Source organism: Misgurnus anguillicaudatus, chromosome 17 (assembly GCF_027580225.2).
Source record: "Misgurnus anguillicaudatus chromosome 17, ASM2758022v2, whole genome shotgun sequence".
Lineage (NCBI taxonomy): Eukaryota > Metazoa > Chordata > Actinopteri > Cypriniformes > Cobitidae > Misgurnus > Misgurnus anguillicaudatus.
The window spans coordinates 25,450,008-25,477,671 of NC_073353.2; the positions used below are offsets into that span (position 1 = coordinate 25,450,008).

Consider the following 27,664-nt stretch of genomic DNA (forward strand, 5'->3'; position numbering starts at 1 on the left):
GTTGATTATATTGTTATTAACCAGCCTGATCTCATGAGAATTCATACATATTTTATGAGTTGGCTAATTCGTATGATTCATACAAAGTTATCGTGCAAAAACATATGATTATCATAAAAAAACCCATCCCTAACCCCAACATCACGGGGGTCAAGGCAAATCGTACAAAAATGGACGAATGTGGTCGTACAAATAAATAAGAATTAGCAGCCTCGTAAAATACGTACAAATTTCCATGAGATATTGTTGTATTAGCCTATGAGATAAATATTTTTAATTTTGCACTTCCTGGCCACTGTATTCTTCTCTGTATTAGCTAATAAAGCAACAGTAGCTGCACACCACTACTACTGAAAGCTATTATCTCTGTGAGAAAAAATCCTGTTCTCGTGAATAATTGCCTCTAGCACCTCGTCCACCTCCTAGCATAGTTTATTTCTGTTTAAGTAACCTTGTCCGCGGAAGTCACTCAGAGTGTTAGCGCGTCATGCTAATTTTAAGCAGATGCCCGTTCGACCCTCAAAGCGATTAGTTTCCACAGACGTCTGTGAATATGCAAGCCACGGCGTACGAGACGTGCGTGAAATATCGGCGAGGTCTGGCGCGAGAGTAGAGAGCAAAGATGTACCTCATCTGTAATACACTGTGTAGACTAATATCTGCTTCTTTTTTCGTATATTGCAGCGCGATATTGATCTGCTAAAATTGTACCATATTGGAGCTGTCTGTTGTGATATTCATCATTCTGTCATCTTCCCCCCCATCCCACCCCTCCTGTAGCGACGAGTTATTAGAGGCAGCGGTTTGAAGAGGTTGAAGGCTTTAGTCGCAGAGATGTTGCAAACAATTCATCATAAAGCCAAGAGAGAGAGAGAGATAGCGGAGAAGGAAAGAAAAAATTCTCAGGTGATGTCTCGTTCAAGATTTATGTGTACCAGGGCCGTGCATTAAGAATTACATCATCAAGCGGCGTGAAGACTTTGCACGATGTGCTGAGTCGGACTATTTGCTCTCACGCTGAGCCTAAATGGACTTTTCTTACCTCCTCATGAAGCTTTTTAATGGAATCTAGAGCTTTCAGGAATAAAGCGAGTGATTTAGTTAGCGCAGCGGTGACGGAGCCGCGGCCCTGATAAAGCTTGTCTGGAGTAATTCTCATTTGGTGGGTTTTACGACACAGGCCTCGCCTCCCTGCCATTATGCCACATTTGGCAGTTGATGGCAATCAGACAGCGAGGATGAAAGTAAACTTGTACGCGCCACGTTCGATTTGTCTCCTGATCAGGAGGGCCGATTTTCCCTCCGACTGTCTTGAAAGGTTCTGGTTGTTTGCTCTCCACACGCAGTCGGTGATTCCTCCTGAAGGATCAAAGAGAGACACGTGGACGGATGTGGCTGACTGTCATGTGTTTAGCAGCCAGGCCTCGATTTCTCTTTACCAGGTGCAAACTGGAGGATTGAGCTGTTTTCAAGGTAAATAGCATTTAAACGGCAGCTGGCTGATCTGATCAGAATGTGCAGTTCACAAAGCACGCATTTTTTCTTCATGTTTTAAAGGACAAACATTCCTAAGCGGAAACACTGTAACGTATGTATCAGAAGCCCAAAAAAAGCGGGAAGAATTTGTAACCTCTTTCTCTGCGGCGCTGTGTAAACATCGCTCTTCCTCTCCCACCACAGATCACTTCTGGACTCCCTGGAATATTTACATTTCATTAATTATTAAAAAAGCCAAGCGAGTATAAACACTGGATCATTTTCGTTTAATGTTTCACGCAGGACTTCGATTCCACAGTCCAATTAATGTTAATCATTAAGGACTTCCTGTTTAGTTCTGACATTAAGTTTGTTTGTCCCTGAGAGGAAACAGACCTCAACCCCCACGTCCCTTCCTCTGTCTCTCTCTCTCTCTTTCAATATTAGATATTTTATCATGTAATAATTATCATCACAGTCTGTTTTAGTAGCTACGATTAAGAAATAAAGTCCCCAATAAATCAGTATTTTATTTTGTGTGGGGGTTGACTTGAGAAGTCATCTGCTTGATAGTGTTCTTATGAACAATTCCTTTTTAGCAGATACATATTCAAATTTTGATAGTTCCCTTTTAGCGGATACACACATTTAAACATTTAAAGTTCGTCTTTTACAGGAAAATGGACTGAAGTAATTATAACTCATCTTGTTTAACGCTGACTGTGTCCAAATGTCTGTAGAATGGAAATGACCTCATACAAATATCCCTGACTATGATTTAGCAAAGTTCATGGCCGTGAGATTACCCACATCTGAGCAATCTTTGAAATCAACCGAAAATAAAGAACAGGGTTTGTGTATTTGATTATGAAAACGTGTTTCTGAAACATAATTTTATTTAATGCGATATTAATGTTTTTCCACTTTATTAAAGTGAAAAGCCTTTAGTTTTGTAATCGCGTGTGTGTTGTGATGGCATTTGCTGGTGCTTATCCGTGAGGCGCGCTGCCTTAATCGTATTGATTTTGAAATCATATTCTCTGAATTAATATGCGTCAGTCTGAGTGCAATTGTTTTGCGGCCTCTTAATTGCTTCCTGCTGTTAATATTAAAAGCACATTAAAGTCTTAACCATTGGGCTCTATCTGAAGTTTCTTTGTAAGACAATTTCATAAGACAATGGGGAAGGATTAATAAACTGCGACTTGATCTCTGTTATCAAGCACTTTTACTATAGGGATCCAATTAAGTATCCTTCAAGATGACTTTCACTTACTGCACTGGTCTTTTCCTTTGCCAGAATTTGGGATTAATTGGGAATTAATATCCTCAACAGAACAAGTTCCCTTTGTTTGCTTTGTCTAACTTTAACAATCGGCGCCGGGGTTATCCCAACCTGTTCGTCAAATCCCCCCTTCTCCGAGATTGATACGTACACGTCCCGTATTCCTTCGAGCTGAAAATATGGGCCATTAAGAGAGAATCGTCGACAATGCTTTTGAATTTTTTCGAGCTTTATTAGCCATGCATATTAATGACTCAATTAATTCTATTCATCTTCGCGAGTCATCTGTTTGTTTTTGCCTGACCTTTTATCTTAGAGGTATTCACGCTCGGCTTGGTTTAAGCACTCCGTTCGCGCCAACGTTCTCCCGCGGCGGCCGCTCGCCTCCGAACAGGGAGTCATTTTATGCGATGGGCAAACCTTCCTCTGTCAGAAGGCACGCCGGATGTAAATGTGACAGGAAATATGCTATTATCACACGCCGAGCCTTTCGCCTGACATAAAATTGCGGCATTTCCCTCCGTCCTCCCCCTCCCCGCCTCTACAACACCTCTTTTTTTAATTTACGAAGATCGGAGTAAACAGGCATGTGATGCGGGGGAGATCAGGGTTGGATACTTGCCCCGCGCTATATCTATTTTCCATTCAAAGTTAGCGGTGAGGACAGGATATATAATTGAAAACTGCAGCTGGACTGTGTACAATCTTGTAAAAGGATGCCTTGGAAATTAGATTAATCAAGAGGCAGACATTGTGGGGAAAGTTTGTTTCGAATGCCTGACAGTATCGCTCTTTCTCTCATTTCAAATGCTGGCAGGGCAGCAGGCAGCTCCAAGGGAAATGTGCTCCTTTCATACTTGAGTAATTGATGAATTGTATGCAATATGCAAATGAGAATCCATAAATCTTATGAATGACAGCTTAATTTATGTGAGCCTTAATGAATGCAGGATTAGATTTTAATTAAATATCCTCAAAGGCACCCTGACTAGTAAGTTTTTAAAGCCTTGTTTTGAAGACTTGTTTCATATGGGTTGCGGTTACGCATAGTAAAGGATCATCGCTCTCCTCATCGTTCGGAAGATAAGGACATCTCCGTTTCGTTAACCAAAGGCACTGAAATTAATAAACATTGCGATGGAAATCGTATCTGCCGATCTCGTTTTAACTTTCCTGGAACTGCTCGTTTTTCGTACATTTGATTAGCTACGTTTCGTTTTTTCCCCATTCTGCCATATCTGATCTACAACATTTTCTGCAGTGTCTTTTTAATTAAGAGAATCGTCCATTAAGCACGGAAAAGTCAACCAATTAGGAATTCTGCATCAGCTCCTGGGATGTACAGGCCTGCTGCTCCTTATTAGTGCTAATAGCACAGATACAAACAATTTTAAGCTTCACAATTATAGAATGCAATTAAGAAATCGGCTTTTTGTCATTAATGATGCATTAAAATAATCATGTTTTCTGATCTTTTTTTTCTCTCTCTCTCTGAAGTTATCTCAAACACTGTCGTATTAGCAGTTGTTATCTATTTGCGAGCAGCTGGTCCGCGTAGCGACAATTTCACATGAGGACACAGCTATGTAAATATAGCTAAAGGAAGAAACACGACTGGGTTGCCAGTTCCTGTGCAGCCCACAATCTGATGGCCCAGCGGATCTTTAATCAGACCACGTAGCGGACAACGGTAGCAGGAAGGGCGCTTTTATAACCTGGGCGCTCTGTGTACTGTATCTCTTAATGTTACACCGGTGCGGGGTTGTTGAAGGATTGGGAAGAAAAGCGTGTCTGGGGAATAAAAAGCCACTGTTTGTAGTCTACTGAGGGTAACGGCCCCCTTTGATTGTCTGCATTTGATCTAATATATTGTTCCTCACAAAAGTTCACAGTTTACCAGCGGAAGCAGCTGTTCCCCCTTATAAAGGGCTTTATATGAGGTGCTCGCACATAATCCATCTATGTGAATCTGATAAGGCGTCTACCTGGTTGAGGGTGACAGGTGTGAAGAGAGAGAGAGAGAGCTGGTAGAGATAAAGCAACAACAGTTCAATGCAAATAAAGAGAAAGATAAAATTGAGATCTGAGGCAGTGCTGATTAATTCAGTGGTCGTTGCTCTGCGCCTGACCTCCTCTCTGAGCTTCCCATTCATGTGCAGGTGTAAATGACTGAGACGGGTACTTGTGCATCCAGTTACATTGTAGACTTCACTGTTTTGCTAACAAACTGGATGGAAGTTTGAAGGTGATGCTGGCGGTCTGTTTGTGGAATAAAAGAGACTTGATGATTTGAAGGTCGAGGATGTTAGTGTTTCGTACTGCGGTTGAGACTCGTAATGCGATCGTGGTCATTGTGTGTCTGTTCGTGGTGCAAGACTTTTAAAAAGCAATTAAAGTTTTCAGAGCATTACAAGTTTTAAAAAGCTATTTTGTGTGGCTTCATTAAATGTAAAGCTAATTCAAAGTGATCCGAACCACACCAACAAACACTGACATTTTAGGTGAGTAGATGGATTAGTGTGAATTAGCCTTTTAAAATGTATCAATTTAGATTTGTTTTTCTTTAGATCAGGGGTCTTCAAACAAACAACTTTTTACTTATAAAATGTATTAATTTTATAGGGGACATATCATGAAAATCTGACTTTTTCCATGTTTAAGTGCCATAATTGGGTCCCCAGTGCTTCTATCAACATAGAAAATGTGAAAAAGATCAACTCAGTAACTTAGTTTTGGTAAACCATTCTCTAAAACATGTGAAGAAATAGGTCATTGAAATTTGGCTCCTTCTGTGATGTCAGAAGGGGATAATAACGCCCCTTAATCCGCACTATCCAACCACGACACTGCCATTAAGTGCAAATATCAGCTTATTTGCATATTAAAGGACACACCCAAAATGGCACGTTTTTGCTCAAACCTACAAAGTGGCAATTTTAACATGCTATAGCCTAATAAATTATCTATACAGTATTTTGAGCTAAAACTTCACATACATACTCTGGAGACACCAAAGATGTATTTTACATTTTTAAAAAGTCTTGTGAAATGTCTCCTTTAAAGTTAACCCTAATGGATGGGGTATTTTTGTCACCCCAAAATGTATGTTGAAGTAAACAATATGATATGTCACATTAATAACATAAAAAACTGTCAAAATATGAACCCCAACAGTCACTGGGGCTGTACCATTTCAAAAAGTACAGCTTTGGATCTAAATAGTTCATATAAGTATTTCAAAGGTACATTTAGTGCTACATATCTGTACCTAATGGTGTATAGTAGGACATTTTTAAATAGTACTGCCCCAGTGACACCTTGGGTTCATATTTTAACCATTTTTCTAACAGTGTGAGATAAAATTGGTTAAGTGTATTAGAATATCACTAATTTTTAAAATCAAGGTTTGTCAAAACCATCTTCTCCTTTTTAATGATACCTTGTTTGTTGTTTCTGGGAGAAACACTACAGAAACTTTCTATATTGTACATAAGACTTAATGGCAAATTTATTTATTATTAAGTACATCCAGGTGGGACAATTAAACAAAAGTAAAGTCATTTACACAGTTTATATGGTGAAATTTAAATACCATAAACACTCAACTTATGAAATATCACTCCCGAATGAATACACCATCATTTGCACGTTGTAATTTTAATGAGAAGGTAACAAAGCAAGTACCCCCTGGAACCGTCTAAAGTACCGCCTAGGGCAGGGGCGGAGCTTGCTCTCAATGATATGTTCATGTAGGTAGAAATAAATTAATGTAAATTACTCTACTAAAGTTTTAGGCGCACAGATATTGGGTTTTTTTTGGGGGGGGGAATAATTCCCTGAATAGTTTTTATTCATTTAACTTCACTGTAAAAAAAAGTTAAATAACTTGGTTTTGCAGATCAATTCAACCTATTATTTAAAGTTTATTTTAAGACTTGTGATAAGCTGACAAGTTGACAACTGTTAAAACTAGTTAAAATTGTTTAACTTAATTTGTTTGGTCCACAACTGCATCTGTAACCAAATGGTACATACAGGTACAGTATTAGGACCATTTAAAAGCGTACTGCCCCATGACATCCTGGGGCAATTTTTGTATTATTTTATAGTCACACAGAGGCTCAAATAAAGCAATGGGGTACACATACCTCTGTTTGGAAATCAAGGAAATCAACTTTTTCAACGTACAGTAAAATTTTCAATTGAATACAGTTTGCAGCCGGTCCCACTTTTGTGGATCTCACAGCTAGTCCACAGCAAAAATTGAATGGTAGAAAGGAGGACCTTTACCTGCCAGCATTCCATCTAATCAAGCCGAGCAAAGCTGCAAAGTCAGGGGCTCTAATCTGAGCGTAGTGTGTTATTGTAGTGCAGAGACCTCGGTTTGTTATCAGGCCCTTGTTTTCTCTGCCGGCCACCACCTCAGCAAAGTAATCAATGAGGCATGTGCTGCTATCGCCCGAAAAGAAATGAAAAATAAACCAGTGATAATCCCTCAGTTAAAAGGTTATTCAGTCTGATAAAAGCTATTTTGTTAATTTATTTACACTTTGCTTTTGCGCGATAAAGAAAGAGAACAATTAGGGAATTCTAGGTGAGAGATTTGAAAAGGGCAATGACATTGTGTTAATATTTTATAAGGCCTGATTGGCGGGCTTCTGGAAGGCTCTCTATTTACAGAGACAGAGATGCTGTGATTTGTCCGCTTGTTTTGGTTGACTGTGAGTAAATGGAATAAATATCTTCATCTTTACCTTTCCCAATGACAAACAGAAAGAGGACGGGAAAGGTTAATTGCTCCATTTGAGGCAAATCAAAATGGAATGTTCTTTCTGTAAACTTGAGCGAGACATGTATTGACTTCAGGTTACTGTTTCATCAGGTAGTGTCAAAATGTGTCTCCTCAGATTGTGAAGCCTCGGAAAGATGTCAGGAATATTGACAAAATGTTTCATTTGCGTCTTAATCTATGTTTTAATATATGTTATATAAAATTATGAATTTTTAACTCATTTTAACCATTGACGAGTTATCTTGTCAATTAAGAGAAAACATTCGCATAAAAATGTGTTCCTGAAGAATTTTTATGTTAATCTGCAATACCGCGATTATGCACTAGATTACCCAATTTATAAATGAAACTGAAGCCAAAACGTTATTTACTATTTTTAAACTCTGTGTTTATTTTGATAATCATTCTGAATCTGATCTCTAACAGAATTCCTTTTTTTAGCTTTTTGCTAAAAAATTTGTATTTTTAAAGAAAAATACCCATATTTAAGAGTTTATAAGCAAAGAAAAAATATAGATAGGATGAAGCGTTTTTCTCGTTTTGTTTGTTTATTGTTTGTTTGAAAGAAAGACAATTTTCCTGGAAGGCATTTTGTGAAACTTTTGTGAAAATCACAGAAAATGCTGGCGGGCAACTTTTCAAAAAAAAAAAAGACTGGCGGGAAATGAGCTAATAGTTTTCTCAAAGCCTTGATTTTTTACAGTGTAAAAAATACTTTGTTGCCTTAAATTTTTTTGTTGAATCAACTTGGATTTACAAGTCATTTCAACTTACTATTTATCTTGACTAGAGATGAGTTGTTATAACTACAGGTGAGTTGTTATAAAATATAGTTGAGAAAAGTCAACTTAATTTTACAATTTATGACAACTAATTTTTGTTGACATGACTTGTAAATCTGAGTTGATTTAACAAAAAATGTTAAGGCAGCAAAGTATTTTTTGCAGTGTAACAGTATGCTTGTTGGACCAATACAACTTGTTTCTTACATATAAGATGCATATGAAGTCTTTGTAAAGGCCACTGTAATTTCCTTTATTACAAACATGTTTCTTAATATAATTTTCCACTTAGGAAAGGAAAACATTCACACACACATGAGAGGTTGAATTAAGTTATTTGCTGACTTCTATATTATGAAAGTGAGATGGCTGTATATTGTGTGGTTCTAATCTGATTGCTTTTTCAGTGTGGTGGTGCGGAGGAGATCATGTTCCAATGTGAACTTCTGGGTCAACATGGACCAAGTCCATTAAAGGAAGCATGGTTCAGGGAAAGTTCACTCTTATTTTCTTTGCACCGTGAATGCAAAACAAAAAGCAGCATTCCAACATTTGTTGCAAATTTGCCACTTTGTTTCCTCAGGGAAGTGCGCTTCTTGAAGGTTTTTTAAGTTTTGATATATGATCTTTGATGTACTACGGCATGAACAATAAAAGTAGAAAGGTGTGCTATTACTTTGCTCTATTACAGTAAAGTAAACACAAAAGAGCAGAATTTTCTAAGCTGACCAGCTCACCCATGCATCTTTTTTTGTTGGTTTCTGTCACCATTAAAACATGAGTGTGTATCCCAGGAAACATAGTTTAAGCTTAAACCTCTTATCCATGACATTTGACATTGATTTGATGTATTTCCTATTGAAACAGCAAGCTTCAGCAGGACTTTTCGAAAGGCTTGTTCTTTAAAAAGAAAATGACAAAAGACTTCAGTTATGTCACTGTGCTGAACCATGTATGGGCTTAAAGAGCAACTATTGTCTAATTCACGTTTTTAAATTTCCTTTGGTGTTGTAAAAGTGTTATTAGTACATGTTAATGGGATGCTCCGATGCAAAAGATGCGGTACCCCAAACGGCATAAACGATGATCCTAATTATCGTCTCTAATCTAAATCTCTTTTCTGTCATGATACGACTACAACAAACACACAGATTGTAGGCAACAGTTTACTTCCTGCGTTTGGTGATGTAGACAAGATCGACATTATCATAACTCCTCCCACTTCGGACTCACAGCCTGTAAGTTAACTCCTGTTAGCAACCGAATCTTTCAAACTTGGTAAGAAGCGTCACGTTTTCTGTTGACATCAGAGGTGTTCAGATTAGCTGGCCAATTAGGGATGCAGAGCTTTTCAAATCCATGCGTTTCAGGAAGAGAGTGAAATCTGGAGCTACAAAAATATACGGTATGCGGAAATTAATGTGTTTTTTAACCATAAACCACGTAAACACATTGTATTATACCAAATACAGTAAAATAACGTTTTTAGCAATGAAATAGGTGCTCTTTAAAATGATATTTGGCCTCACACACATGGTCTCAGAATTCTCATTTGCATTTTGTGCAACTATTTTGTCTTCTAAATAACCACTGAGATTTAACTAAAAAAATAATTAATGCAAGCAAACATTTTGCTCTTCCTTTAGGGTTGAAAAGTTAAATTTACAGTATTTGAATTCCTCAGCATCACTCTCAAAAAAAAAAAAACGTCACACATAGCTTCTCTCGGTGTGTGGAAATCAAGCGTGCCGCACAAGCCCTGAAAAGTGAAGCCAAAACGTCTCGATCGCCCCCCAGTGACCGGTCCCAGTATAGGTCATAAAGCCCGCCTCCCCATGTTATTCAATTGGACTTGAGACCAACTAAAAAAATGAATTACACTTCAACTATCTTTTTTCCGAAGCTGGTTTCTGTCATTTACTGTAGCTTTTATCACGCTGATGTAAATTCAAATGTTTGTTTTTAAAATAGGTTTGTGTTTAGTTAGTTATTTAATGATATAAAAACGGTGGTGTCACGTCATGATTGACAGCTGTGATATCGTGTGACTTCGCGCCTTCCCTTTTAACTGCTCACTTAATGCGCATGACTGGTCCCGAAATCGCAATAGCGCAGACTCAAGACCCAAGATGTCAGCGCCATATCGGGCAACTGGCGCCTTCACTAATCACCAATTGAAGAGAGCGACCAGGCGTCGACCATCTTTTTTACAGTCTATGTGTGGAAATATACCCTAGAGTTACAAAAAGATGAAAATAAATGAAAAGGAAAAAGATGTAACTAAGTTTAGTAGTGGTGATTTATCCAGAAATGGAATGGACACGCAGGGCATATCTTACACTCAAGTGGATCTCATGAACCATTGTTGTGCTCTAATAGCCTACTTTTGAGGACGTTTTGTGCAGGGCTATTTAAGGACTCAGCATTCAGCACATGACAAATTGTACTTGTTCTTTAGTGAAGGTCCAGCTCTTGTTCTCTCCTCGTCCTTAGTGACCTCATAATCGCTGTTTACAGAAGCGACAAACAGTAGAGAATACTCTTACATATCTTGGCTAAATGACTGCAGTGTACTCTTCAATTTACAAGCACAGGCTGTTTGGTTTTAAGTGAAAGCATTTCGAGTTGTCGCATGATGGGGATTTCAGTTTTAAGCACTTGATGTGATTCAGTTTTGTTTACAAATTGTTACAGTGCTATCATGCTGTGATTAAAACAAGATTGCAAGTAAGCAAATATAACCACGTAGGTTTGTAGTGGGTTTTGTGTAATTAAAATACTTTAATGAGTACTTTTACTGATGTCTTTTACTTTACACTTACAGTCCAATCTTTTTTTTACTTTTATATCTCCTTTACAATGTAAAAGGTGAATTTTTGTAGAATAACTTAGGCACACATACACTTTAATGTAAGTAAATAAGGACTGGGTCTGTAAAGCATATAATAACAAAACAGTCACATTAAGAGTAATGACTCATAAACTTATGATAACTTTTCATGAGAAAGAGAGAGTTTTTTATTTAATGAACTAATGGTTCATTTTTAGATTTTCTTTACACTGAAATATTACAAAAAAACCATGATCTATGTATTTTCTTCCACTCTATACCTTCCTCACATATGATGTAAACACTCCATAAGCAGCCCAGAGGCTAAACGCCTGCTTTGTTCACAAATCCCCTGCTCTTCTTCGAGCTAAAGTTGATGTGACATTTTTGTCCTTTTTGTCCGCTTTTGGCATTGTTGAGGGAGGGCAAAAAGGCTTTTACCGTCATATGCTGTCTATTGAGGTCTTTCATAAATAATTCAGTCCAGTGCATTGAATGTGATGACAGCAAAACTGTCATGCAATCTCCCTCATAAGATCAAAGAGGTGTTTCTATATGAGGAAGAATTTCATTTTAGGACTTTCTGTGGGTCGGTCATGTGATCATTTCTTCTCGAAGGTCTCATCTGTGCCAATTCTCTCTTGGTCTCCTGCGACAAATTCGGATAAAGTGCTGCATTCATCTGTGCCTTTAAGAAAAGAATGTTTCTGTCCTGCTACATGCCTAAAAAGGTTATCATAATTACAGCAATAAAGAAACTTGATACATGCGAGTTTTAAGCTGGAAAGATGAATATTCATGATTCGTAAAGATGAAAAAAAAAGATCTAAAAAAGTACTGTCAATTTTCACTTCCCTCAAATACAACCCTTAGGAGTGTTAACTAAATTAGCGCCCCTACTGGCAGCAGGCGATGCCACAGAAACGCTTTACTAAATGCAGCATAGTTGGCTATTTCTATAACTTAGTTCATAAAATGGGTTCAATACATGCTAATAAAATGTATACATTGAAAGCAATTTAAGTCATTTTGAATAACAGCGTCTGTCAAGTGCATAAATGTATATGTTGCAAATTGGATGTTGGAATAATTGTGAATAAGGGACCATGTAAAAAGTTCACACATTACGGTACATTCACACGGATGGGGCGTAAGCATTTAGCTTGACAGAAGGCGTGTCTGAAGCGTGGCCAACAGCCAATCACAGTGGCCGCAATACATGCTTCTCTGTTCTTTGCTCTTGCATAAACATAATTGGTTGGCTCTGCCTAGGTTTTTGCATAAGGCGATCTAATTGGCTGATGCTTGCATTGGCGCTTGAAAAGTTAAGAAATGTTCAACTTCTGCCACGAGCAATGGCAGTGACGCAACGTTGACGGTAGGGTTGTGCAGATAGACGATAGTATCGGCGATCGTCAGACATATCGCCAATAGCGGGCTTTCATGATGGTAGTTGGCGATGGTTATTATTATTATCATCATAGTTTCACACAAACATGTGCATTGCGTGCTTTTCTTCGCATTAAAGGGTTTGTGTGTTTCACTTTGCGTAACAGCTTTTAACGCACACGGATTTCTTCTCGCCCGCACCTGGACTTAATGCGCACGTCTTGGACTTCTGTGCTCAGACCTGAATGCGTGCGGCATGGACTCCTTCTAGCACCTGAACTTGTAATGCACATGATTCGGACTCTTTCTTGCACATGAGCTTGTAATACGCGCGGCTCTGACATTTCCTTACACTAGAGAGGTTGTTAGGAGCACAGGGGTTTAAAACCAGCGAGTGTGTTGTTCCCGCTCCCTGGCACGCAGGAAATTTTAGAGCGCAATGATGCGCTCGGATAAATGGCATCAGTTTTAAGAAGGCTGCGGTCATGACAGTGTTGCTCTTGATTCTTTTTGTCCACCAATCAGGCCCCAGATAGTATCGTGTAGGCTGACAATAGGATAATCTCAAAATGGGGCATATTGCCCAACACTAGTTGACGGATCCACAATTCAGTTCGGCAACGCATGACATGACCCATTAAAAGTAAATGAGAAGCATTAATGCTTACGCCCCGTGTGAATGTAGCGTTATTTCATGACAACACACATCACATCACTGGCATTTTATTTATATCAGATAAAGGGTGTTTATTCTTAAAATGTAGCTATATGTTGTAATAAGCTACTTGTACAATTGACCTAGTGGTCATTATTTTGTAGATGTGGACAGACTCGTCTCACAACATTTTTAGTTCCCACTGAATTTTTTTAGAATACATCACTGGAATGTTCATATGCAGGATAAAGTGGATGATGTCTCTATCTTTCCTTTATGTGTTGTGATTTGGAAATGATGCGATGGTTCAAGGCTGATATGGTTCAAGCTTCTAACGGTGTGATTCGCCCGAGGCCGGAGTGTATCCCATGCTGCCCTCTCACATGGCTTACAATCCAAGCTTGGAGTTTATGGCCTCTGTTTTTAGTGTGCGGAATAAAGAATTTCCCTTTCAATTTCATGCCTGTCAGGGATAAAACATGATAAAATGCAACGAAACGCACAGCTCATCTGCCCAATCTGTAAATGGGCTAAACTGATACACATGACAGCCTTTGGTGGCACATGAATAAGTGTGTTTTTTAAAAGGCCTTGTGTGTCCTAGTGAACACACAGTTCTTCCCTTTTGACCATGAGAATGAGGTCCTGTTTAGTCATTGGAAAAGTAGAGAACAAGACCTTCAGCTAATGAAGGTCTCTTTCAATCATCTTCTGATGTGCCGTTGTAACGCAAGCACTGTGCATTTATAGACAGCCCCTTACAAATGAGTACATATGTAATGGTACGATTTACAATTATTTATCTGTGAGGAAAAAAATGAAAAGGGAAATGCATGGGCGAACAGGACGTTGTAATGTGCGCAAACATATTTGACAATCAGCTCGAAGGGGCATTTTTTTCCCTCTGTCAGAATTGTACTTATTGTGTCATTAATCACTGTGTGATCCTGGTCACTCATTTAAAGTAATAAAAGTTTCCATCATAAACAGAGAACAGGTTTAAGTCACTCAGTCACAGCAGCTTCCAGCTAAAACTCCTATTAAATCATGCAAGCAGAACATTTCCTAAGGCAGCCATTGCCTTTTAATTTCCTGAAGAACCTTAGAATATCATTCATTACAAGAACTACACATATTTGGTTTTTAAAAGTCTCATAAATCAATAGTGGCCTGACTGCAATAATTATAGCAAGTTAACATGTAATTTCCAGGCTGAAAGCCGCTTGGCCGGATTTTAGCATATGCAAACTAGGTAATTCAAATAGTGTAGGGATATTAATACAGAGGGGCAGGTAACGAGGTACGAGCCATGAATTATGCATCAAAAAGTGGTTGATCTTCAATAAAGGAAATGAATTCACGGTGTAATCTAATTAGTTATGGAAGTCTATTATGTCGAGCGGCAGAAAGCAACTGTCCTTGAAAAGGAATTTATTTACAGTACATGTTGGCTCATTGAAATGAAATTGCATCTGCGGCAGTCCGAATGTTAACGCCAACCTCTGTCCCCACCCCTCCTCTTTCTCTTCATCTCTCCTGCTCTGCTTCCACATCCCCCTTTCCACCATTTCACTTCTGTTTTAGCTCAAGACCCGGGAGGCCTCCCAAACGGACCCAGAGTGTGACATCGCCGGAGAACCCTCACATCATGCCGCACTCAGTGCCGGGCCTCATGTCGCCAGGAATGATTCCACCTACAGGTAACACGCACGGGTTTCCCGCAGCTACCCGCTCCGTTCTCACGGCGGCCTGCTGCCCATCCGTTAAATGGCACGGTGCAAAACCTGACAGCCCCACTAAAACCGCTGACCACCTCCCCTCCCATCAGCCCCCTCTGCAGCCAAAACTCCAGAATAAATTGGAGTGGAGAGTTGTTCTCTCGCAGATCATTATAGGAGATGCTGCATTCTGCCTTGAGTGGATTTTAATTAGCCCGATTAAATCCACTTCACTGCTATATGTACATAGGCCGTTGTGATGTTAAAGCAAGCTTATCGCCACAACAATCAACAACAGCCGTTTGTGCCTTTAGTTCGCCTCGAGCAGGTCTTTTTGCTTTTGTTCTATTTACGGCTGGCTTTCATTGTAGCTGCTTTGAAGTCGCTCGCAAGAAAGCGTTTTGATTTACATATTGTGGTCTCCGTTGTTCCGTTGCCATCTTTTAATAATACACAGTCATTAGGTTACGGTTAACTCATTGTTAATGCACAGTTTTCTTCTTGTTAAAGCTCTCTTGCGTATTCTTAAGCAATTATTGAGCACAAAGCCATATAGTTGTATGTTTAGTCTCATCAGCCTTGATACATTTGTTGGTATTGTTGTTTTTTTAGTGCCGCTTTATTAAATATCTTGTATACGCTGCAAAATATGCATGTGCAGTGGCAAGTGTTTCCATTAAAAAAAGAGCTGGAGGGAGCGAGCACAATGAAATGGAATGGAATGTGGATTGTAAACATTCATTTAATCTCCAAGTTGGTTTTTTTATCATCAAGAGTTATATTTTTTATTTCGCAACAGTTATTTTTTTCCTATATAATTTGATTTGCAAGTGTAGCATTCTTTGTGTGTGAACGGAGACGTGTTTCATTACAAATTCAAACTTTTCAATAGAAGTGGTTGAAGCTTGAACAATGCGACCAAAGAATCGTTGAGGCTCTCGGCTTGGGAAACCGGGTACAGCGACCCCTCCAGATTTGAGTGAGGTCAACCTATCAGTGTCTTGTTTGGAAGCAGGATCTCAAAGGCCATGCAGTACAGGATGAGAGTCTTCTCTTATTTAGTTTTGAACAACCACAATAAAATCTCCTTTGATATCCAAGCCTTTAAACCTTAAGAGAGTCTCTGATCTTGACATTTTGGTTGAAACTTCTGAAGAAACGTAACATTTTAAACAATTTAGTTTGGAAGAGACTTTGGTTGTTTGATAGGCTAGAATACAATAAGTAAATGTAATTCGCCTTTGATGGATTCTTGTCATCTTGTTCGACAGCAGGATTGGAACAACAAACATAAACTATAGTCAGCAGCATCAAGTTATTTTTTCATAGACATTTTTTTAGGGTTTTTTTGCATTTTATTGAACAAATTGTTCTAGTTAAACACTAGACAAAAAAATCCCTACAAGGACAGCATATGAATTGCACAGTATCATACCACATAGCAATGGAGAACAAAAAATCAACAGTTCTCCTCAGAGGTGGCATCACTTGATTTGCTGTAATTTCATGTTATTTGTGTTACATTTCCTTGAATTCCCCCCAGAAAAGTTTTGCAAGTTTTGAGGGATATAAAGACATGTGTCCCACAGGCTCTTTTTAGAGACTTTCTTTAGTATCTTGCCAAAAAGCGCATGCTTTTAACACAACAAATCAGCTTTGTGGCAAAGGACAACATTCTACGCCCAGCACTATTTGCACACGTGTCTGTTACTCATAAATGACTTCCACCTGCTTTGGGAAAGGACATCATCATTTGTGTCTGTTTTCATTTATTTAAAGTGGAGTTTGGCCTTTGGAGCAGATGTCCCCCACTGAGGTCCAAAATCACTCCTCTCTTTTAGATGTATTACAGACAATTGGGCCTCTAAAGCCGATTATTTCCTTTGGGTCGACGTGGCACAAGCGGATGACGTCTTAAAATTTTAGATGATATCTATTGTAGTTAAGCTCTTAACTATGATGACTGAGGGTAACACTTTACAATATGGTTGTACTTGTTAACATCAGCATTGGCTAACATGAACTAACAATGATCAATATAGTTTTTCAGCATGTAATACCCTTTGTAAATGTTAGTTAATGCCAATACAGTTATTCATGTAAAATACAACTTGGCGTGTACATTAGGGATCGACCGATATGGATTTTTAATGCCGATACCGATACGGGCTGCCGATTTTCTTAAGCTGATATTTGGAGCCGGTACTGCTTTTTCATTTAACCGTTTATTCAAGAAGACTCGAGATTCATTTAAAAAAAATTATGCATTAATAAACAGGTATTTATGAATGAGATTTATGAACTAATTAATTTTAAACGTGTTTGAATTAATGATTCAAATGAGTATTTTTTATAAAAATATATGTAATCATGATCTACATTTTAAACAAAACAAAAACTATTTTAAACCAAATAGATTCTCAGTTTATAATGATTTAGGGGCTGTTCACATATCGCGTCTAAAAATGCACAGCCGCTCCACTTTCTCCTTTCCACAAGTACTTGCGTTTGGTAGTGGCAAAGTCGGCCTTCTTTAATCCTATGACCAGTGTTGGTAACAGCTGCCGTAAGCGTACGGATAGCCTACCCTACAGTTTAACTATTTGCAGCTCCCTAAATACAATTTGCAAACAGTTTTATAGACGAGGCATTCTGCATCCGCTTTTTATGCAGCTTGAAAATGCCCGGTGCATGCCGACTACCATCTTTATTACAGCCGACTGCCAGCTTTCTTCAGCTGAGTGCTTTGGTTGCTTTGATACTTCTGCTTTTTTATCAGTCATTGTACGATGCAGCGGTTGGTTGTTGTGATATTTGTCCTGCCCCTCCTCCACTGTGATTGGCCGTAAGAGAACTGACATTGACAAGCTGAGCTTTTCACCCAAAGTTGAATCTTTTTCAACTCTTGGTGCTCAGCGCTGAGTGCAGAAAAATCACAGAGCGCCGGCTTTTAGCGAAAAAAAAAACGCTAGCTGCTAACTTTTTTTAAAACGCAGTGCTTTGATTGGAAAGTTGATAACTTTTCCGCTGAGGGCCGGTGCTCAGTGTGGACAAAACACACCACTGCTGGCATTTTTGAAAAGCGCAACCCTTCCATTTGTAAACTATTGAAAAATTATTTCCGTTGACATAAACGCCTTGGTGTGCACGCCCCCTTATTGTAAAGTGTTACCGTACTAAGTTCAAAGATTCTACTAAATTTGTAGAACTAAAAACTAGCATCTTTAGAAATACATTTGACAGAGATAAGAGGCATACAATGGTCTCATAATATGGCATAGTTGTATTGTTCATACCTGTCAAGGGAATACAGACTTATTTAAATGCATTTGAACAGTGTTTTCCAGCAATTCATGAAATTACATCATGAGTGTCAAATAAGTGCCAAGTGACAAATGAGTGTCATTTTTATCAGTGACCATGTAGACTGACATAGCAAGATATTTGACTAAATGGCAAGTAGTTAGACCTAAATTGTGGAATATTAATATGTCTGTATAAGTTTGTTTTTAATTGTACTCACTGTCAGAAAAAATTGTCAAAACTTGTACCCCAATCGTCACTGACGCTGTACCATTTCTAAAAGTACAGCTTTGCAATCAAAGAGTTCATAAAAGTACCTCAGAGGTACAAACTGGTACCAAAGAGTGCTTATTAGTACCTCAGAGATACATATATTATTATCTCAAAGGTACATATTGGTACCAAATGTATACACTGGGGTACATATTTTGACCATTTTTTTCTAACAGTGCTTTAGTGGACGATATACATAGTTCTTGTGCATCTAATTAACTTGCTAGAAGTAAATATCTTCTGAAATATCTTTTGAAGACCTGAGGACACCAACCTGGCAACCTTTGGAAATTCCAATAGCTTATTTAAAAAGCACTTAATGCAGATGAAATCATTCAATTTCATTACTTAACCTGGTCCTTGTTGGCACAACCTCGATTTTGTATTGTACATTCACTGAAATGAAGCTCATCTCTACAAACACACTCAATAAATTGAGTGAAATTTGGCCTTGGTCTCTATTAGGAGCGTGAACCGTTAAGTCAGTAGATAAGCGCTTGCTTATCATCAGCATGGCTAAGTCACTCTTTGTGTACTGATGTGAAGTTAATCTGATCTTAATTTAATTACATTATTAGTGGAAGGAGGCGCATACATTTCTTATTTGTTATAAGAATGTTCTGACATTGAGCAGGTATGGGGCAGGCCGCATGTTAATTAATAATGAACATTCTGACAATATTCAGAGGCGTGACAGCGTTAAGCTAGTCTGCTGCTGGTTTCTTTTGCATATTAATAGATCCTTCATTATTATTTAATATGACAGCTGCTCCAAGGGCTACGATCAGACCCCATCTCTATTATTTGCGCAGTGTGACGGTAGCGAATCTTTATTTGTCGAACGAGTCCCCATCCTTCGCCGTCGTCCCCTGTCTGACCACTTGACATCTCTCAGCCTCGGCCGTTTATATACGGCCAAAGAGATCCTGAGAAAACAGACATGGGCGTCTGAATTTAAAGGTGACTTTCAAAAGTTAAAACGTTGTGATCTGCTATTGGTGCTTTGCATACTAATGAATGCTAATTAAGGAAGGAGTGGAATGCTTGTTGTCAGAGCACAATGAGTGGCCGCAGTGAAAAACAATTCCTAACTTGGTGCTCTAATGTAGATATATTATAACATACAGTAAATCCACTCTTATTTGTAATCTGTATAAAATGGGTATATTTCTGGAACAGCATTTAATGATAATATTGACCAAACAATTGAGAACCACTGTTCTTTATTATACTAAGCTAATAAAGCAGAAAATTACGATACGTTGTTTATTGATAACATTAATAGGAGATTCAGTATCAGCAGTTCAGTTTTAGTCGCTGTGTTTAATGCATTGCTGAAGTGAATAATTGCAGGTCTGAAAATTCCCTTTAAAGTGCCCTCCATCGCGCAAACAACCGAAAGGTAATTCTAGTCTTTGTTTTTTTCTAGGTCTATCCTACGCATACATCTCATTTACAAAACAGTTGACTCTCACCCATTAGACACAAATGAAGATTGACCTTCAGTGCGACTGTAGGCCATATTTATTATGGGCGGGGAGGAGGGGGGGTTTGAGTAGATCCGTTCGCAGCTGTAGGGCATGCATATGCAACAGCAAACGAGAGCGCCCACTCCAACATGATGTATACGATACATCAATATGGTACTGATGTACTTTAAAATGCAAACAAGCTCAGAAAGCCGGTGGCATGCAATGTTACCTGCACCATCTGCGTATCTGCTGCTGGGAAGGCAAGTTGGCGTATTAATGCCACACGTTCTATCTTTGTGTTCCACTTTCGAGGCACGCTCAGGACAGAGACACAGGCCAACTGGCCACGGTCGAGTCATGTCATGAAAATGTGACATGGGAGTGAGAATAAATTTACTAATTGGCTTTTTCTCACATGGGAGAAATTAAAAGTTAATATGAGCATGAAACAGAAATCTTATCACTACGACTGGGAGATATTAACCAAAGTTCAAATCTTAGTCATTTTGGGGATGATTTTTGATATATAATGAAAATCACGATATTTTCTACAAATTGGGATGAATGTTTACATCCGAGTCAAAGCCTCATGTGAGCTGTCACAATTACCTTTATGGTATGGTAAAGACAGGGGGAACCTCCCTGTTTAAAATAGCTGCACAACATGCAGATTGGAAAGATTATGTCTGACCTCACATTTTGCACATTTCTGGTAGAACTTTTGTTGCAAAGATGGAGGGTCATATCAGACCAGCGTTGGGGGTAACGCATTACAACGTGCATTTCATAATAATACAGCCCAGTCTCACAGATTTCGTTATATAGTCACGATTTTTTAATTGTTTTTTCGTGATGTTGTCACAAATTTCCGCATTTTTTCGTGATCGTGTGGCGAATTCCTGTTTTCTTGTGATTATCACGTATTGGTTACTCAACAGTTTTGTCCTATTTTCTTACCATTGTCGCTTCGGTTTAGGGTTAGATTTACATAAAATGACATCCCAACCCAACTCTAACCCTAACGTCAGGCGACATATTCAAAAAATAAATCAGAAAAACATAGTATAAACAAATTTATAAAGTGACATTCTAATGCAAGCACCAAATCTAACCCTAAACCGAAGCGACAATGGTTTAAAGATGGGAAAAGGCAGTTGAGTGGCCGTTACGTGATAATCACACGAAAACAGGAATTCGTTATACTATCACAAAAAACGCAGACATTTATGATAATATCACAAAAAAAGAATAAAAAAATAACGTGACTATATCACGAAACCTTGTGAGACTGGGTAGAATAATATTGCTTTTCTGAAATTATGAGTAATGTACACATTAATATTTGAGTTACTTTTAACAAATTTTTTTTTTTTAACTTTTCAGTTTAATTAATTTGATAAAAAAATATTGTACTGAATTAAACTGAACATAGTCACATAAAATTATGCACTCTATGCATGCGCGCCTGAGCGGGAACAGTTCGAATCAGAAACGTAGATGGTAGGCCAGAGCTTGACATTTTTGCGATGGAAATATGCAATTTTTAAACGCAGAATTTCTCAGTCATAAAAGCACCTGCAAGGCCTAAAAGACATCAAACCTCAGCCAAGTAAGACAAAGTAATACAAAAGTAACTAAGTATTACTTTCGTAAGTATTACTTTCCATGAAAAGTAAATAAGTAACGCAATTAGTTACGTTTTTGGGGAGTAACTTAATATTGTAATGCATTACTTTTAAAAGTAACTTTCCCCAACACTGTATCAGACCATACCAGTTTAGACGGTATTGACTTATCCCATGTCCTTCTGGGAAAACATACTGATATATTACCAAAACTTGATATACCGATGTCCACCTCATAGAGTCACAGCACGATGCTTTGCAAAAATGATTATATTTATCAACCCTAGCCTGTATAAATAAGTATGAATTGTGATTGGCAACTAGTTGATCAGTTATCAAACATGAATGCTAGTATTAGATTATATTTTGAATTTTAGCTAATTTAGTATAAATGAAAATTGTCGTGTAATATTTTGTGGTAATATCTCATACGATATCCCAGAATCCTTTTTGCCTCATAATCTCATATGCGAAGCTATTGTACTGTAACCACTTTCAACACACTGTACGTATAAAATGAGACAGATCACAGGATTCACTGAACACCGCTGGAAAAATAGCTCAGCTTTGATTTATCCATTCACATCATTTCATTAATCTTCATTCACGGATCCAAGGTCTCTTTCAAGGATCCCACTTTTACTTTCTGCGAGTCGTTCAGGTGTTTTGTCATTGAAAAAGAGTAAATGACAGCGAGTCAGTTCTTTATCCAATCTCCCCAGCTTCATGGTGCTCCTTTTAAACAAATCAAACAATGGAAAAATGATTATTGCCACTGGAGCCAAAAGACTTTGAATTGCATCGTTCCTTGTCATTCAGTGGGAATGATAATGAAATCGGAGTCTGGTGGGAATGGTAGATGTGTGTATATTTGATATGTCATAGACATTTGCATGACTTTGAGAGTGTGTGTGTGTGTGTGTGTGTGATTTGAGCACGTCTTTGGTTTCCCACTGTTTCAGGCTGTTTGTTTTCACTTTGTCATACATCCCAACCAGTTTATTTACAAACAAAAACCATGGAAACATGTCAGTTTTGATATGTTCTCCTGACTCCATCTGTCAGCATCAAGGCACAACAGCGTCGTCTTTGCATTTAGAGAGAAAACGAGACAGACATGAGAAAAGACATACAGTATGACAGGCAGACTTCCAGCAGAAAACGTTGAATGAGTCCAATGGGGCCAGCTGTGTAATCCAAAACAGCACCGCTACTGATGGGATGCAAATGATTCGCTCTAGTTAGGATGTGGTGCTGGACCGAGTTACTCGCTAATGATAGAAGAAAAGACGGTGTAAACAGTTACAAAGCAAGAAGTTTTTTCTAGTTTTAGCAGTAAAAACATGCTCCAGAAGCATCTGAAGACACAAACTGTCAATCACTTGATACACAAGTATTCAGACTTCTCACTTAAATGTTACCCACACACAGCCTATATGGATTTTGGGTGCAGAATTTTGCAGAAAGCATCCCCTCCCCTTGGTATATTAAATATTATTTATTTATTTTATTAAATTGTATTTATCTTATTTTTATTTATTATATTTTAATAAATTATTACGCTTGTTATTACATTTTAATGTACTGTAGTTAAAGCTGCAATCCGTAACTTTCCTCTCTACCTACATCTCTGTTGGAAACATAAAATTGCAGGTTACAAATATTTACGTCTTATTAAAGTCACAATAAAATCTTAATTGTTTGGATGGGTATTGTGGTATTTTTTACAAATTACTTTTCTGTGAGCTTCATTATTTAAAACAATTAATGTGCCCTCATAATCAAAAATGCTGCTGTATTTTCCGGACTATAAGTCACACTTTTTTCATAGTTTGGCGGGTCCTGGAACTTATAGTCAAATGCGACTTATACGTCAAAATGATTTCATATGAACCAAGAGAAACTATTAACGTCTACAGCCGTGAGAGTCTGCTCTATGCTGCTCCTGTATTTATGTAATTCGATGGATTCAGTGATGCGGAATGACTTTGGGACCTTTTTGAACTTGATTTGGCTTGTCGTGTTCATTTAGCCCATTCAGCCTCACAGGTATGTTCTGTATGCTATTGTGCATCGTGTAAATAACTGTTTATGTTACTTTAACATGTACGGACACCTATTCAGCCTGATGTTTTGTGCTAATGTTTAGTTGAATAACTTGCCTTTCCAGATTAAATGTCTGTTTTTCGGAGTTTTGGAATTTTGCGAAATCATTTTCTAAATAAATGCGACGTATAGACAGTTTCATCGGACGCATGTGATACACTTCTGGATGCGAACCTTACTTCCGGTTTCGTTTTTGTAATGGTCTAACTAGTTGCTAAACTGATCTTGAACAAATGCCTCGTCAAAAATAACAAATGTTTCGGTCTCCTAGGTAATCTATGTGTTGTTTTTTTGCTTGTTATATAAATAAACTACGTTTAAAGTACTTTGTTGTTATTTATTATTAGCAGAGTTTACCGGAAGTTACTGCGAACCGCGACAGCCGCTTGTTTATGTTGTTACTACTGAAACCGTCTATAGTCCAGTGCGACTTATATATATATTTATATATATATATATTTTCCTTTTCAAACGCATTTTAGACTGATGCGACTTATACTCCGGAGCGACTTATAGTGCGGAGAATACAGTAATCTCCTCCTCTCCTCGAAATGATCTCTCTTTATTTCCGGTCATAAGGAATGGCCCGAGGGCGGTGCCCAGGAAGAGATCGCAGCGATAAGCAAATAGCAACATGACCTAACTTCCAACAATCCAATCAATTCTCAATGGACGAATTCAAGTACCGGACAATTGCTACTTCCGTTTCATTGTGACTTTAAGAAACAAGAGACATTTCCTACAGAATCTGACTTTGGAGCTCAACTTATTATTCATTATTATGAGCTTAGCACTGTGAGCAAAAAAGTTACGGATTGCATATTTAAGCTAATTAAAGCAATTTTTTGCACTTTCAACAAGAAAATAAATGTGCAACGCTCTTAGCTCTTCCTGAAACATTTGACCAAGTATAAATCGGTTCCACAGAATAGCTAGTTTATACTTTTTTTAGACTTTGAAACCTTCTAATGTTACTGTTTTAAAACATTTACTGTTAAATAAAAAAAAAGTAAGATACATTTTATGTTTTGATAGCTTCTAATTATTCAAAATTGGCATATCTGTACAAAATTTCATTTAAATAATACACATTTCTAATATAGCAGAAATTATTTACCAAGCCCATAAGTTCTTATGATGCAGTGACTCGACACTCCTGGTTTGCTGCTGCAGGCCTCACAGCTGCCGCTGCGGCAGCTGCAGCCGCCACCAACGCCGCCATCGCAGAGGCCATGAAGGTGAAGAAGATCAAACTGGAGGTGATGAGCAGCTATCATGGCACCAACACCCAGCATGGGATTGACTCAGAGAATGGTGATCTCAGCTCCAGTGTGGGTAAGTCACCATCAACCAGCACCAGCACCACCGAAAAAGCAACTGATCTGCTTTTGTGTAACTAAACCTAATTCGTGCTATTTACTTAGGCCAAATTTTTCGAGATGTGACGCATTAAACAGCGTTCTTCTGTATCTGTAAGGAAACAAGGAGGCTTTGTGTAATCTCAATTTGAGCAGTCCGTTTGTTTAGTTGTTTCCAAATTCATCATTAGCAGGTAATGCACTTTTAAAATAGCTACACATCAAATGCATTCATGAGCACTTTATCCCAAAGCTAATAGCTATTAAGCAAGCCGCTAATTCAATTTGGTGAAGAAAATTGGTTTTGAATGTCCCCCGTTCCAATTAATCGTTTCTGAGATACATTCAGATTTTTTCTCTCTCTTTGCAACATTACTTAAAGCCATTTTTTGTGGAAATTACACTGTTATATTAAACCACAAATCCATTACAAATGATTCAGTTACCATAATCCCCGAGCTGAACTGTGCGCGTGTGATTTCCATTGTGAATATCCACCCTGCGTAGAGGATTTCCCAGCCGCATTTGACACTACGAGTTTTTGCAAAACATGGCGTGCTCTAAGCAGATTTATCGAAATAAAGCGCACGGAGCTGAGGTCATCTAACAGCTAACAGCGGCGGGGGGGCTTACGAGGTCACAGAAATAAAGATAAATGCGAATCGGAATAGGCGAGGCTGCGGCAATGGAGCTAATAAGAAACTGTTTTTATCATTTTACAATTTAAATTGTAACCTTGAGCACGCAGACTCCCTGAAGAATAATAATTCTGGGCCCAGCAGTGAGCGGAAAAGCCGAACTAGAGAGGCATTAGAGGCTCTGAGTGAAATATATGGCCGAGACGCCTCTCCGGCCCATCCACAATCAATTGGATTCTTTTACTTTAATATTTACTCGCAGCGATGAGATGCTAGTCTGCATGGTGATGAACAGTCTACCTCTGGCGTTTGAAGGTGACCTGTCACCGCGTATGGACAAATCTCTCGCTCGCAGAAATGTAGAAAATAAATCATTAAAGGCAGGCGGGCTCCTCATTCCGGGATTTAAATCACTCCCAGATTTATGATTTAAATTAATGCTTCGTTTGGTCAAAAGAACAGAGGCCGAGACAAATGATGTTTGCTACTGAAGCCATCCTAATATTGATTACTGGATGTCATTTCAATCTCTTGTTTATATCAAGCACTCTCCTGTGACAGGGTGGCCAATAGGAGTCACCCACGTGTTACGAGGGCGAAATATAGCTGGTTCTATCCGGCAAGCCAGAGGGGAAAAACAAGCGCCTTTCAGCCTTTAATTGCAACATAAATTACGTTTTTAAGTGAAATAGACAGTGTTTTCCATTCCCTTCTCCCAGCAAATTCCCTCACTGCTCCGGATCATTACGGCATTAAAACGGAAAGGTCATTTCACCAGAGAACCGGGAGAGATATCACATCAGGGTGTTTTAAAAGAGTGCCAGAGAAAACAGGCAACTGTGAAAATAAACTCTTATGTACGGTGCTCTGCTGACTTTTGCCTTTTGAAGCGCAGTGATTGGCTGTAATGGTTTTAGACTGTGATGGCCTATTCTGTGCTGCTTACAAGCACATTATGCAGCTGGAGGCCAGAGTCTGAAATCATGTGGCAGATATAGGGATGACTCTAGAAAAGAGGAACTCAATTCTCCAGACAGGAGTGGACAATGTCACGAGCAGGAAATGAACATGTGCTAAATTAAACAGCTGTTCCTGCTATTGGGTTTTATTTAGATGCACATAGTTACATGCAACTGTAATTACTTTCTAAATGTCACTTGGGGGTTCACCACAAATTATTATTACCCAATATTAGTTTGGCCGCGCAAGCAAGCATGATAATAATGACAATAATTATTATGTATATATAATTGTAATATTAATAATAAGATTAATTATAAGAATAAGAATTATAATTACAAAAATATATTAATAATAATAAGATGCACTATTATTATTATTATTATTAGTAGTATAGTTATAATAATAATAATAATAATAATAATAAAATATTAATTATAAGAATTATAATAATAATAAGAATAATAATAATAGTGCATCTTATTATTATTAATATATTTTCTGAAAAGTGCTTAGCTGTTTAAAAATGGTAACCACAATGTTAGAGTTTTGTGCCAGTATATTGGAAATACTGGTTGCTAGGGCATTACTATGGGGTTGCTAAGATGTATTGAGTGGTTTAAAATGTTACTATGTGGTTGCTATAGGTGATAGAAGGTTGCTAAGTGGTTGTAATAGTTTACTATTTGCTTTGCCCAAGTAGAAAAGGATCCATTCTCAAACCTCAAAAATGTGAAAAGGTTGGTTCCAAAACAAGAATTTGTCAAAACTTATTCATTATTATGTTATCTTGTTTTTATTGTGTTTTATTGTGCTACCCAGCTGTATTTTTTATAATGAAGGCTTAAATCAAAACAAACCGACTGCAGTTTGATTAATATTAATTGGAATGCAATTTAAAAGTTATTACATTTTGTAACCAAACTCTTAAAGGGGCCATGGCATGAAAATCTGACTTCTTCCATGTTTAAGTGCTATAATTGGGTCCCCAGTGCTTTCATC

At 38.1% G+C, this 27,664-nt stretch overlaps 1 protein-coding gene across 5 annotated transcripts in view; it reads left to right on the forward strand.

The window, feature by feature from the left end:
* Positions 1-27,664, forward strand: part of dachd (dachshund d) — a 127,995-nt gene that overhangs the window by 45,078 nt on the left and 55,253 nt on the right. For 3 of the 5 annotated variants that reach the window (XM_073855230.1, XM_073855231.1, XM_073855229.1), the window contains exons 2-3: positions 14,794-14,909; positions 24,850-25,041. In XM_073855230.1, coding sequence (XP_073711331.1) covers positions 14,794-14,909; positions 24,850-25,041 — 308 coding nt within the window. The remainder of the gene's footprint in view (positions 1-14,793; positions 14,910-24,849; positions 25,042-27,664) is intronic. The other 2 variants (XM_073855232.1, XM_073855233.1) reach the window with 2 other exon arrangements.